The sequence below is a fragment of the Danio rerio genome, chromosome 23 (assembly GCF_049306965.1).
Source record: "Danio rerio strain Tuebingen ecotype United States chromosome 23, GRCz12tu, whole genome shotgun sequence".
NCBI lineage: Eukaryota > Metazoa > Chordata > Actinopteri > Cypriniformes > Danionidae > Danio > Danio rerio.
In genome coordinates this window covers 47257290-47272500 of record NC_133198.1, presented here as the reverse complement: position 1 = coordinate 47272500, position 15211 = coordinate 47257290, and the positions used below count along the sequence as shown (strand labels likewise).

The 15211-nt window shown below is 35.5% G+C and overlaps 2 protein-coding genes across 4 annotated transcripts in view; one reads left to right on the top strand and one right to left on the bottom strand.

Moving 5' to 3' along the window:
* Window positions 1-14020, top strand: part of itchb (itchy E3 ubiquitin protein ligase b) — a 79147-nt gene extending 65127 nt beyond the window's left edge. For both annotated transcript variants that reach the window (XR_012398215.1, XR_012398214.1), the window contains exons 25-26: window positions 10252-10400; window positions 13753-14020. The gene's annotated coding sequence lies outside the window, so the exon portion shown is untranslated. The remainder of the gene's footprint in view (window positions 1-10251; window positions 10401-13752) is intronic.
* znf341 (zinc finger protein 341) overlaps window positions 8510-15211 on the bottom strand; it is a 29400-nt gene continuing 22698 nt past the window's right edge. The window contains exons 11-15 of one of the 2 annotated variants that reach the window (XR_012398208.1): window positions 13770-13902; window positions 13431-13542; window positions 13282-13352; window positions 12134-12346; window positions 8510-10394 (exon numbers count right to left, since the gene is read on the bottom strand). Coding sequence is in view for 1 of the 2 variants with exons in the window: in NM_001114573.1 (NP_001108045.1) it covers window positions 10165-10394; window positions 12134-12346; window positions 13282-13352; window positions 13431-13542; window positions 13770-13902 (759 nt within the window). In the remaining variant the exon portion in view is untranslated. 2 annotated transcript variants of the gene reach the window in all.

Genomic DNA, 15211 nt, shown 5'->3' with positions numbered 1-15211 from the left:
GTGTAATTCTTTTATCAAACTGGCAAAACATTATTAATATTGGTATTATTTTCGCAAATTTGCCTTTTATTTATATATATATATATATATATATATATATATATATATATATATATATATATATAAACATGTATATATAATTATTATTATTATTTATTATTATTATTATTATTATTATTATTAATAATAATATTAATTCAATAATTATAATAATTGATTAGTGAGCTTGCTTTAAGTTGTTGATCTAAACCAAAAAAACAACACATTTACCAAATTATGAATTCATTATTAACCACATTATTAATAATAATAAAAAAAATTCTACAGGAAAAATGTTGTTTTTACATAATTGCCAACAGCTTTTCTCAACATTATGCTTCTCGAGTTTTTTATAGTTTTATAGTGACTTTGAAGTTTTATTTGCTTAAAAATTATGTGTATGTATAGTTATAATTAATTAATTTTATATATATATATATATATATATATATATATATATATATATATATATATATATATATATATATATATATATATATATATATATATATATATATATATATATATATATATACATACATACAGTTGAAGTCAGAATTATTAGCTCCTCTTTTATTATTTTTTTTATTTTATAAATATTTCCCAAATGATGTTGAAAAGATTTAGGAAATGTTCACAGTATGTCTGATAATATTTTTTCTTCTGGAGAAAGTCTTATTTGTTTTATTTCGACTAGAATAAAAGCAGTTTTAATTTTTTTAAACAACATTTTAAGGTCAAAATTATTAGTCCCCTTAAAATTATGTTTTCCGATAGTCTACAGAACAAACCATCGTTCTACAATAACTTGCCTAATTACCCTAACTTGCCTTGTTAACCTAATTAACCTAGTTAAGCCTTTAAACGTCACAATAAATCAGTTATTTGAGATGAGTTATTAAAACTACTATGATTGGAAATGTGTTGAAGAAATCTGCTCTCCTTTAAACAGAAATAAATTAACAGGGGGGCGAATGATGCTGATTTCAACTGTATATAATGACTAATATAACTAATTTCTTATTTTAATCTATTCATGTAATTAATAAACATGTAACAATAAAACAAACCTCTATATGCATATAAAATAGCTGTAGCAAAAATATGATACTCTACATATGCCTCAAATTACGCTAATAATAATGATAAACTCAAGCTAGTGTTAATTCTGTTGATTTGGAGATGAAACACATGCGTGAGTGATGTTCCTCCACTGATCTGAGGTCAGTCTAGAGCTGAAGCTGTAGCTGTCGTCCTTCATCTCTCTATTGTCTGATTTCTAAAGCGTCATCATCTGTGTGTGTGTGTGTGTGTGTGTGTGTGTATGGAGACTGGATGTGTGTGAGTGCAGTATTTCTGATGGATCCAGCGCTCTAGTTCTATAGAGCGCCTGCTTTTAACTCCTCTTTTTAAGTATTCAGACTGTAGTTAGTTTCATATTTCATCAATTATTGAAGCGATGCTAGTCTAAACCACTGGAAGGGCCTAAAAGCCACAATTATACAGGCACATCTCAAAGAAAAAAAAAAGAATTAAAAATGAATTGAATTGAAAGTGAAAGAGTTTAATCTACATAAGTGTTTCTCAACCACGTTTCTAGAGTATCACCAACACTACGTTATGGATGTCTCCTTTGTCTGTCACGCCCATTACAGCTCTTTCAGTCCATTAAAGGTGCTGTATGTAAGTTTTGACTTTTCTAAAGCATAAAAACACCGTCATGTGTGCAGATATTTCAGAAACATGCTCAGTGCACATTCTTGTTTATCTGGAAAGCAATGCTGAAGTCAGATATTCTGCTTTGACAATGTGTGTTACGTGCTGGAACGTTTGTTTTGGTCATTTAAACCGCCCAATTCCAGTTTAGCCAATTATATTTCAGCATCCGGGTTGCCTTGATGGAAAACAGCGTATTTGATTCATTCAGTCAGGAAGGCTCTATAAGCATTCGTCCGTGACTGAAATGTGAGACATATGAGGGCATACATTTATACCTATAAGCAGGGTGCGAATTACAGGGGGGGTTTGACGCCTTTAATTAATGCTTGATCCCACCTGAGGGACATCAAAACAAGATGCATGGAGGGGTCTGCCCTTTAATAGTTAGGAAATTGTTTGCTCTGATCTGTATCTTAAATAATATTATTAATTAAATTAATAGATAGCTTCAATATACATTTGACCACCCCTATAATGGTTCGTACCATTGTGAATGCATGTTTGCGCCAAAAATATGAGTTATTCAGTTTGAAACCTAGAGCATCCACAGACAGTGTAAGTGTTCACAAAACATGTTTATTTAAAAAAAAGGCATTTGCATTTTATTATACATTGGCTCGCACATGGAATTTAAACGGTAAATTAAAAAAAATATGTGCAGTCTACCATGGTTAACCAGTCATAGGTGCAGCAAACCTGACATTGTTTATTTAATATCACACGTCATTGAGAACCACTCAAGATCCCTCAAAACACGCAACCTCCGGTGGACAGTAGCAGACTCTGAAATGAGAAGCAGATTCAGAGTTCCACATGAGGTTAATAATATGCAAATAATATAAATATTACTAAACATAACCATTTGATGAGCAGGTTACATTGAAACCCTAGTTACATTGAAACCCCAGCTACGCGTCGAGATCACAGTGATGAGCAATTTGGCTTTGCAACATGACAGAAATCTATTTACAGCCATTCAGAAGCACAGAATAGTGCCCTCACTGCACTCCAATGAAATGGAAAGGTTTATAATCTATTTATTACACGTTAAACCTTTTTACATCATTAAATGTAGATGCTGAATCACTAGCTATGTTTCCATCCACCTATTTTTATGTGCATTTTGTATATGCGCATAATAAACTGGTTGATAGAAATGGCAAGATGCACACACATTTTGAAAATGCGCATGTAAAACATATGCGCATAACTGAGTAGGATAAACTGTTTAATCGGTAAGAAAAGATGCGCATAAACTACAATAGAAACACTTTTTCCGAACAAATTCCAGTATGCTCGTTAAAAAAAAAAAAAGTCGTGAATTTTCTTTTTTTTTTTTTTTTTTTTAGGAGATCATGTGATGATAAAAATGTATGTGAATGGACAAACCAGCAGGCTGAGCACACTGTAAACCATCTAAAATGTTGTTTTGGTCATTCTAAATCGCCATAATCGTTTCAGTATTAATGTTATTATATTAATAATGACCTCCAGCACTGTGAAGAGTGTTTGCGCTCCGTATCTCACGCCTTCAAACTTTTTCAAATATTTTCAAAAAGAAAATATTGACGCAGCTTCTCCTACCGCAGCAGATTCTGTGTTTACTGTTGATATTTGGCGCCAGTTAATCAGGAAGTGATGATTTTGTTCTCTTTGACTCACTTAATGGAAACGCTGCTTTATTCGCACGCCTCTTATGCAATATTCCAGTTATGCGCATAAATTTAGCTACTACTAGTCTAAAGTTTAATTTTAAACGTTTTATTTTATTGTCAAGATCTGAGGTGCTGCTGCTTTCAGTATTAGGGCAATAAATGTGATGTAAAATGGCATCCAGACTCGCATTATTAGCTTTTAGCACCGTATAAAGCACATGAGCTGTACCTGAGCTGAGCATTGTCAATTTTCTGTTGTTCAGCTGCAAGAAACAGAAGCTGGTTCTAATGTATTATTTTCAAGTGTTAGTTAGACCAAAAACTCCTTTAATATATGGAGAATATCCCTTCTATCGTGTGTCGTTGCTTTTATTTAGAACACGACTTAAATCAGCCTTTAGGCTGAATAGTCATGCCCCTGTTGTTGTCTTCAATCTGGCAACCTGCACTTGAGTGTGTATTGAACCAGGCGTGCAATACCTAGTTCAACCACTGGGTGTTAAACATACATCAGGGATGTGATTCTTCTATATATTTCCATATTTTCTGAACTCAATGGGGTGACCCCTGTAATTTGCATTAATCCAATTTTTATTTTTATTTTTATGCAGACGACCTGCTTCATTCCTAACATCTTTAGGGATTTAATGGTAGAGCTACCTCGGCTCCTGTGTATATAACATAACGATATCGTGTAGTCCTATAATGTGACAAAGCCGCTGACAATATGCACTATTATGAAATCGCTTTGAATGTGCGCAGCTGTGCACTATTTTCACGACCACATGCGCTCTATGTACATTCTAAATACAGCTGCAGGACGCACATTTGTGTAGTCATCTGCATGTCTTCACTACTAATTTAATACCTGAAAATGTCAAGTTTAGATGATATTACAAATTTATAAAAATATATTTTATAATTAATTAAAACAAATAAAAACAGGGACTATGCTAAAGGAAAGGGAAAATGATAAACTCTTATTAGCGATGTATGATTTTATTTTCAGGGTGGAATGTTAAAGTACTTTAGGCTACATCAGGCGTGTCCAAACTCTATCTTGGAGGGCCGGTGTCCTGCAGATTTTAGCTCCAACTGGCCTCAACACACCTGCAAGGATGTTTCTAGAAAGCCTAGTAAGAGCTTGATTAGCTAGCCCAGGTGTGTCTGATTTGGGTTGGAAATAAACTTTGCCGGACACCGGCCCTCCAGGACAGAGTTTGGACATGCCTGGGCTACACAATTCATTCTTTCATTTTCTTGTCGGCTTAGTCCCTTTATTAATCTGTGGTCACCACAGCGAAATGACCAAATGTAAATGTAAATCCAGCAAGTTTTTACGCAGCAGATCCCCTTCCACCCCCAACCCATCTCTGGGAAAGCTACACAATTTATAGGACTTAATATTTTACAGTTCGAATTGTTGATTGACTAGTGGTTTATTTATCACATTGGTATAAAAATATGATAAATCAATTATATTATTAGTGTAAAGTTTATATATCATTATAAAATAATAATACATTTCAGGGAAAGTTATATTCTGTTGATACAAGCAAACTGAGTTAGTGGCGCCATCTAGCGGCGGTGTGTGATCCTGTCTTTATTTATTTTTTGACCTTGGCTGATCACATGCCTGTTACATACTGCACCTTTAATGAGCTGATGATCTGCATCAGGTGTGTTTGATTAAGGAGACATGGAATATGTGCAAAGCTGGTAGTCCTCTAGGAATGTGGTTGAGAAGCACTGATCAATTTCACTTACAGTAGAACATCAAAGAATTTGAACTGTCAGAAAAATTTGAATTAAAAATAGAATGAATTCCATGACATTCTATTTTTTTTGAGATGCGCCGGTGCATTGCGTTATGGGTAATAATATCAAGACTAACAACATATGACTCTTCGATTTTTCTAAAAACAAATAAATCAACACCAAATATTTATTGAAATACATGTTTTAATCCAACGAGCCTGTGGAAATGAGTTTAACCCCTGGGGAGATGGTCTCTTTTTATTTTTGTTTCGTTTATTTTTTTCCGACTGATCGGTGTAAAGCGAGCGGTCCTGTACATGTGTGAATATATCCTCTCCTCTGTCCAGATCAACCCATGATTTTAGTATCAGAGCAGAAACTCTTTATTTACTAGAGCTGATTTGTATGTATAGTCAAATGTGCAGAGATGTTGAGCAGTTGAATAAATAATTCTATGGGAAACCACTTGTGTTTGCTGCTTTTCTGTTCGCAATGAGATAAAAATCTAAAAGTCTAGGCTTGAAAGATATTAGCAACATGCTAAATAATGCAACTAAAAACAACATGACAAAACATTAGCAATTAATGCTAATAAAAGCAATGTATGCTGTCATTTGCTAATATTTGTTACCGTTATAACAAGACATTGCTAATGTGTTTCTAGCTGTTTTAATATTTTTTAACATAATAACCGCTAGAAAGGCATTAGCGTTGTCTTAGTGTTCCGATTGTTAACCATTAACATCATTGCTAATAATATGTTAGCACTGTTAAGCAGGTTATGTTGTAAGTTGACAGTAAGATTGGTAAAAATGTTAGCAACATAATTGTAAAATTTGCTAAATGCTAACAACTAGCTTTATGTTTGCTACATGTTAGAAACTTGATGGTGAAATGGTTGTTGATATTTTTCATGATATACATATTAGCTGGTAACCTGCTAGCAACTTTGTGCTAGGATTGGTAATTAGAATAGTTAGCATCGTTGACAGAAGGAAAGTAAAAAATGTTAGTGACACAATTTCATGTTAGCTACGCTAAAACTATCTTAAACACATGTTAAGTTGGGCTACATACATGTTAGAAACCTGATGGTGTAACGGTTGTTGACAATATATTAATACTAAAATGTTACAAAACATACTAGCAACATTATGCTAGGATTATATGTTATTTTTTGTTAGCAACATTATATAAACTTTAAAACATTAAAAATGTGTCCATTGTTTGTTTGTATGTATTACCATATTTGCAAACAAACATGCTAATGTGGGTTTGCTAATTTATGCTAGAAACATGTTAAAACTTTTAAAAATATTGAATTGTTATAAAAAAACTACTTTAGGCTACAAAGATGTTAGCAGAATGCTAATCAGTGCTATTAAAAATACAATAATACAAAAACATTAGCAATTCATGCTAGCATGACGTCAATTGCTAATATTTGCTAACATTATAACCGCTAGAATCACTAAGACATGGCTAATGTGTTTCTAGTGGTTATATTTGTTAACATTAGCGATGTCTTCGTGTTCAGACAATATTAAACATTAGAATCATGCTAACAACATGTTAGCACTGTTAAGCAGGTTTAGTTGTAAGTTGACAGTAGTATTGGTAAAAATGTTATTAACATTATTATAATTGTAAACTGCTAAAATTTGCTAAATGCTAACAACTAGCTTTATGTTAGCTACATGTTAGAAACTTGATGGTGAAATGGTTGTTTATGTATTTATTCATGATAAACATGTTAGCTGTTAGCTAGCTGTGCTTGGATTGGTAATTCGTATTAAATATGTGATTGTTAATATCTTGTTAGCATGAAGTACCTTTTTTGGTAACAATGTTGTGCTGTTAGAAATATGCTAGCAACATATTTATGCTAGGATTATGTCAGTGTTAAACATTAGCAACATGCTATGTTACATTTAAGATTTCAATTGCTATTACTTCATAACAGAGAACCGCTAGAAACATGTTAGCAGTGTCTTAGTGTTTTGGGTTGTGTTAAACATTAGAGTCATGCTAACAATATGTTAAATACATTAGAATAGTTAGCATCGTTGACAGAAGGAAAGTAAAAAATGTTAGTGACACAATTGTGATTCATGTTAGCTATGCTAAAACTATCTTCACCACATGTTAATTTGGGCTAGCTACATGTTAGAAACCTGATGGTATAATGGTTGCTGACAATATATTAATTAATGCTAAAAATGTTACAAAACATGCTAGCAACATTATGCTAGGATTATGTTAATTTTTGTTAGCAACATTATATAAACTTCAAAACATTATATAAACATTAAAAATGTGTCTATTGTTTGTATGCGTTACCATATTTGTAAACAAACATGCTAATGTGGGTTTGCTAATTTATGCTAGAAACATGCTAATTCTTCTTAAAATATTCGATTTTTATAACAACTTAAGGCTACAAAGATGTTAGCAGAATGCTAATCAGTACTATTAAAAATACAATAATACAAAAACATTAGCAATTCATGCTAGCATGATGTCAATTGCTAATATTTGCTAACATTATAACATCTTAACATTAGCGATGTCTTCGTGTTCAGACTATATTAAACATTGGAATCATGCTAACAACATGTAAGTTGACAGTAGGATTGGTAAAAAATGTTATTAACATTATTATAATTGTAAACTGCTAAAATTTGCTAAATGCTAACAACTAGCTTTATGTTAGCTACATGTTAGAAACTTGATGGTGAAATGGTTGTTGATATTATTCATGATAAACATTTTAGCTGTTAACCTGCTAGCAACTCTGTGCTAGGATTGATAATTCATGTATTAAATATGTGATGGTTAATATCTTGTTAGCATGGAGTACCATTTTTGGTAACAATGTTGTGCTGTTAGATACTGTATATGCTAGCAACATATTTATGCTAGGATTATGTTAGTGTTAAACATTAGCAACATGCTATGTTACATTTAAGATTTCAATTGCTATTACTTCATAACAGAGAACCGCTAGAAACATGTTAGCAAGTCTCAGTGTTTGAATTGTGTTAAACATTAGAATCATGCTAACAATATGTTAACTACATTAGAATAGCTAGACATTACCAAATGTTAATTAATGTGTGTCATTTTAAATATGCTAAAAGCAAAATCAAACACACTATTTAACCTTTATTTACCTCAGTCTAGACTTTTCTGTATATTAACCTCTTTTACTTGTGTTTGGTCAGCGTTTACAGGTTTTTATTCATGTGTTGTTGTTTTTTCAGCTTTATTTCATAATTATAATGCCATGATTTCTGGACAAGCACGTAAACAAAACACAAAGACTCCCTCCAGATGTACTGAATATCAGCTCATTGCTTTATTATCATATCGATTAGCTTCAGATCATCTCAGCAAGTGAGAGAAGTAAATTAAGTATTGTACAATGATGTTTTAATATAAAACAAACCTAGCACTGTACATCAGCACCAGAGATGTGAACCCCTGACTGATCCTGTGTGTGAGACTTATGAGGGCGTACATTTCAGGGCCGGAGTGGGACTCATTTTCAGCCCTGGAGTTTCAAGCCAGACCGGCCCACCTCAGTTTCTATATTAAAATAAGGTCATTTCCAATTCAGTTTCTAGTGACACTATCACGTCTTTTTCAAGAAAACAGCTGCTTTAGAAATTCAAATGTTCAAAAGCCCTAACAGTATTATATGTCTTAACAATAAAGATGAAAATAATAAAAATAATAATAATTTTCCAGGTGCGTTTCGAACACAGGTCTGATGGCTTAGTAACGCAACGTGTTTACCACTGGTCCACTATATCGATAATGCAGCAGGAACAAAAAAAAGTATTGGACCGTGACCTGCAAGACACGGTATTACTTTCTATTGATGGCTTAATCTTTTTCTCCCCTTTTTAGATTTCTGATCAAGTTATGTCAGCTTTATTAATGTAGTGAATCATCTGATTTTCATTGAGCAGGTGTATTATTAATATTAATTATTCGAATTCGCTGTTTGGGCTCGAATGATGATATTTAACGTTACATCAACATTAACGTTAGTTAACCTGCAGGCTGCATTTTGCTTACCGGGCTGCGAGAAAATAAATAAGAAGAGCGGCGCTGCGGCAAAATAATGAAGAAAAAGTAAAGCTATGGTCAAATAAATAAAAAGATGAAAAAAGTGCGACTGCTGAGAGTGCAAGCAGCTAGGGACACCGGCCCTCACGGCCAAAAAAACGGATTGGCCCACCGGGAATTCTCCCGGTGCTCCCGATTAGCCAATCCGGGCCTGATACATTTATACCTATAAGCAGGGTGCGAATTACAGGGGGGGTTTGGAAACAGCTCTGCTCGGGTCAGATTTTGTTGCTGATTTCCAATATCCCCATTCATTTAGATAGGGCTTGGTTGAGCTGCCCGAGGGTGTTGCAAATATGGCTGCTGAACTGACTTTCCTTAAAAGGGATTTTGCTGTCAGTATGGACCCTTTCCACAAGACTGTTGTGTGTTTAACAGTGATCAGCATCTTAAATCATTTAAAGTTTTTAATATTTAGATTTAAAAAAATGTACATTTATATGTATTTATGTATGTATTATACAATCTTTGCATCAAATTACAAAAATAACGAATGAGCGCTTGTGTGAGGTGTGTGTTATGCAGCATCTATGGGAGCAGGACAGTACATTTAACATTATTCTCTCTTCCGGCTGCCGTTACCAGTCTCTTACTATTGTTTATAGTCTATAGTCTTGATAACACCATCTTGGAGTTTTTCTTTTATTATTTCAGCAGATAAGATGGTAGAATAATGATTTGTTGTATTCTCCCATTCACTGCGCTCTGAGTTGACCAATCATGACCACTTGTGCACACGCAAATGTGAAAAGGCTCTATAGAAAGTCAATGGAGCAGTTTGGATTGTGGCCTAAATGCTCTCTGTAAAGTTAATAGCTGATAGTGTGTATGTGGTGTGGTGTGAATCAGTGTGCGATGGTCAGTCTGTGGTCTGGAAGCACAGTGGTTCAGTGGTCATCAGTCTGTCCTCCTCCTGCATCTCAGTGAGTGTGTTCTCGTCCTGCAGTCCTTCATTTCTCTCCTCCTGCTCCTGTCCTCCATCCATTCCCATCATGCTCTGCTGTTGCGCCTCGCCCTCATGATCCTCACACTCCTCCTCCTCCTCTGTTTCTCCACGTTCATCCCCATCCACACCAGGAGAACCAGAACCTGAAGGTAAATATAGTTGAAGTCAAAATTATTGGCCTTTCTATATATTGTTTCCCCCATTTCTGTTTGATGGAGAGAAGAATTTTCTAATGATAATAGTTTTAATAACTCATTTCTAATAAATTTGTTTTCTCTTAGCCATGATGACAGTAAATAATGTGTGACTAGATATTCTATTAATCAGCTTAAAGTGACATTTAAGGCTTAACAAGGTTAACTAGGGTAAGGTTAGGGTAATTAGGCAAGTCATTGTATAACAGTTGTTTATTCTGGAGACAATCCAAAACAAATATTGCTTAAGGGGGCTAATAATATTGACCCTAAAATGGCTTTAAAACAATTAAAAACTGCTTTTATTCAAGCTGAAATTAAACAAATAAGACTTTCTCCAGAAGAACAAATATTATAGGAAATACTGTGAAAAATGCCTGAATCTGTTCAACGTCATTTGGGAAATATTTAAAGAAGAAAAAAAAATTGACTGGAGGGGAAATAACTCTATCATCTTAATACTGACTGGCCATTTTATTAGGTACACCTTACTAGTACCGGGTTGGACCCCATTTTGCCTTCAGAACTGCGTTAATCCTTCATGGCATAGACTCAACAAGGTACTGGAAATATTCCTCAGAGATTTTGCTCCATATTGACATGATAGCATCACGCAGTTGCTGCAGATTTGTCGGCTGCACATGCATGATGCCAATCTCCCATTCCACCACATCCCAAATGTGGATTGAGTTCTGGTGACTGTGGAGGCCATTTGAGTACGGTGAACTCATCGTCATGTTCAAGAAACCAGTCTGAGATGATTCACGCTTTATGACATGGTGCGTTATCCTGCTGGAAGTAGCCATCAGAAGATGGAGCCACTGTGCTCATAAAGGGATGGACATGGTCAGCAGCAATACTCAGGTAGGCTGTGGCGTTGACATGATGCTCAACTGGTACTAATGAGCCCAAAGTGTGCCAAGAAAATCTCCCCAACACCATTACACCACCACCACCAGCCTGAACCGCTGATACAAGGCAGGATGATCCATGCTTTCATGTTGTTGATGGCAAATTCTGACCCGAGCATCCGAATGTGTCAGCAGAAATGGAGACTCATCAGAGCAGGCAACGTTTCTCCAATCTTCTATTGTCCAGTTTTGGTGAGTCTGTGTGAATTGTAGCCTCAGTTTCCTGTTCTTAGCTGACAGGAGCGGCACCCGGTGTGGTCTTCTGCTGCTGTAGCCCATCCGCCTCAAGGTTGGACGTGTTGTGTGTTCAGAGATGCTCTTCTGCAGAGCTCGGTTGTAGCGAGTGCTTATTTGAGTTACTGTTGCCTTTCTATCAGCTGGAACCAGTCTGGCCATTCTCCTCTGGCATCAACAAGGCATTTGCGCCCACAGAACTGCCGCTCGCTGGATATTTCCTCTTTGTCGGACCATTCTCTGTAAACCCTAGAGATGGTTGTGTGTAAAAATCCCAGTAGATCAGCAGTTTCTGAAATACTCAGACCAGCCCGTCTGGCAGCAACAACCATGCCTTGTTCAAAGGCACCTAAATCCCCTTTCTTCCCCATTCTGATGCTCGCTTTGAACTGCAGCAGATCATCTTGACCATGTCTACATGCCTAAATGCATGGAGTTGCTGCCACGTGATTGGCTGATTAGAAATTTGCGTTACCAAGCAGTTGGACAGGTGTACCTAATAAAGTGGCCGGTGAGTGTATCTATGTGTGTGTGTGTGTATACCGTGTGCGCTGTGCTCTGCTCTGGGCGTCCCATCCTCCTCCTGTGTGGCCAGCGGGCAGCGGTGCTCTCTGTAGTATCGGTGTCGGCTGAATCCTCTCCTGCAGGTGCTGCAGCGGAAGCGGTAGTTGTCCGTATGAGAGCGCTGGTGCTCCAGCATATGAGCACGCCGACTGAACGACTTCTGACACACCTGACACTTGAACGGCTTTATACCTGCAGACAAACAGCACACCATTAACACAGCCACATTCAGAAAAAAAGAAAGTCCTATTTGTTTTATTTCAGCTAGAATAAAAGCAGATTTTAATTGTTTTAAAGCCATTTTAAGGTCAATATTATTCGCCCCCTTAAGCAATATTTATTTTGAATTGTCTTCAGAACAAACCACTGTTATACAATGACTTGCCTAATTACCCTAACCTTACCCTATAATTAACCTAGTGAAGCCTTTAAATGTCACTTTAAGTTGAATACTAGTGTCTTGAAGAATATCTAGTCTAATATTATTTACTGTCATCATGACAAAGATAAAAGAAATCCGTTATTAGAGATGAGTTATGAAAACTGTTGTGTTGAAGAAATCTGCTCTCCATTAAACAGAAATTGGGAGCAAATATATACAGGGGGGACTTCAACTGTACAACATATTATTATTATTATTATTATTTTTAAATCTTTTTATTGTTTTTAGCATAACAAATAATCAACAACATAAACAGAACAAAAAACAACATAAAAAAATAAATAAATAAAAATAAGGGGGTGTTACAAAGGCCATTTCAAATACAAATAGTCAGACACAACATAATACAACATCATCCAGAAAGCATAAGGAAATAAATAGAATTACATATGAAACAAAAATTATTTACAGAGAAATGCATAGGCTCCACAATTCGACTTACTCCAGACCAATCTCACTTATAAAGAGTTACAAGTTAGCATTACTGATATAGAACATAATTGGGCTCCAGATTTTTAAAAATGTGTTTAGTTTGTTTGTCATCCCATATCGCATTTCCCCCATGGGCAACACGAAACTTCGAAAACAGGCACATAATCTGACTTCCAATTTTGTAAAATTATTTTCTTTAACATATTATTATTATTATTATTATTATTGTTGTTGTTGTTATTGGTGTGCTCACCTGAATGTGACAGGATGTGAGCTTTGAGTTTGTCTGGTCGGTTGAACTCTTTGGTGCAGCCCACATGAGTCCTGCGAACACAAAAACACTGATGTCTGTTTTGCGGCTCGTACTGATGATTACGGTCATATCTGAATGAGTTCGCTCACCTGAACGGACACTTGTACTTCTTGAAGGGCTCGTGGATCAGCATGTGTCGCTTCACTTTATCCTTCCTGTTAAACGTGGCCTCGCAGACGGAGCATTTGAACGGCTTTTCTCCTGGGAAAAAAAGCACACGTTTCGCATCCGTCACACCTTTACAGCAAATTCAGCCAGCTATTACAGCCCCTTAACTACATTTGATTCATTCTGGACAAATGATTAGGTCTAGAATAGCAAACCTGTGTGTTTGATTTTGTGCTGCAGCTTGTGAGTGCATTTTTGAAGCGAAATGCTACGAGTGAAATCTGACTCTGTCTGTGGTGTCAGGGTATTTTCAGCAGTACCTGAGTGGATCTGCGTGTGCAGTTTGAGGTAGTGCTCCGTCTTGAAGAACTTCTTACAGATCTGACACTTGAATTTCCCCCCGACACCGTGAGTGGAGAGATGCCTGCGGAAATAACGCTCGCACGGAAACACCTGACACACATGTACACACACACACACACACACACGTACAGACAAACACACCGGTTCACATCTGATGACTCAATTTTTTTTCTTCTTCTTTGATTCCTTAATAAACCGACTGAATCAAGATGTTATCAAGAGATGATTCATTCGAACCACTGAGTGAACTTTTTTTTTTTTTTTTTTTTTAGATGAATCAATAGTTTCAATAGTTTCCACTTTCAGATTTAAGCATTAGCTGGATATTTGACTTCGCTTAGAGCTGTGTTACACACTACATGAAGATCATTTTCAAAAACCCAAAACAGAGGCTCTTTAAATGTTGCCTTAGCTGACTACATAAAATAAAGCTGAAGAACTAAAAACATTACTACAATTAAATGAACGAAAACGGAGAAAATCAGAACAGAAATGTAGAAAAATAAAAAATAAAAATTAGTTAAGCATGCAAAACATTACTGAAGTTAAAATGAACAAAAGTTTTCAAAATATTCAAAATAAAAATATTCATAAATACTAAAAAAAATACATAAATAAATGTTAATAAATTTGAATATGGCGATGCAGAGGCGCAATGGATAGCACGTTCGCCTCACAGTCGCTAGGTTGCTGGTTCGATCCTCGGCTCAGTTGGCGTTTCTGTGTGGAGTTTGCATGTTCTCCCTGCGTTCGCGTAGGTTTCCTCTGGGCGCTCCGGTTCCCCCCTCAGTCCAAAGACATGCGGTACAGGTGAATTGGGTAGGCTAAATTGTCCGTAGTGTATGAGTGTGAATGTGTGTGTGGATGTTTCCCAGAGTTGGGTTGCGGCTGGAAGGGCATCCGCTGCGTAAAAACTTGCTGGATAAGTTGGCGGTTCATTCCGCTGTGGCGACCCCGGATTAATAAAGGGACTAAGCCGACAAGAAAATGAATGAATGAAAATTTGAATATGTACTGTTGTATAAATAATAAAACTGCTATTAAAAATCAATGTAAATATAAAGTAATAATATTAGAAGACAAGCTTAAATTAAAACAAACAAATAGAGCGTGTTCATAAATGAAAACTTAAAATATACCTAAAAAAAATTGATTCCTTAGCTGAAATAAAAAATAAGTTCTGAATATTTTATATTTTAAAATATAATTCACATAATTGGCACATTTATAGTATGTGAATAATAAAAGTGCATCGTGTGATTAATACTAAAATATACTTTCAAAAACTGATTTGTTAGCTGAAGTTAAAGGTGCAGTAGGTGATCTGGACCCCGTTTCAGAAAGGAGGTTAAGTGAAAACTCTGAGTATGTTAACCCTGAAATAAGAGAAACTCTGAGT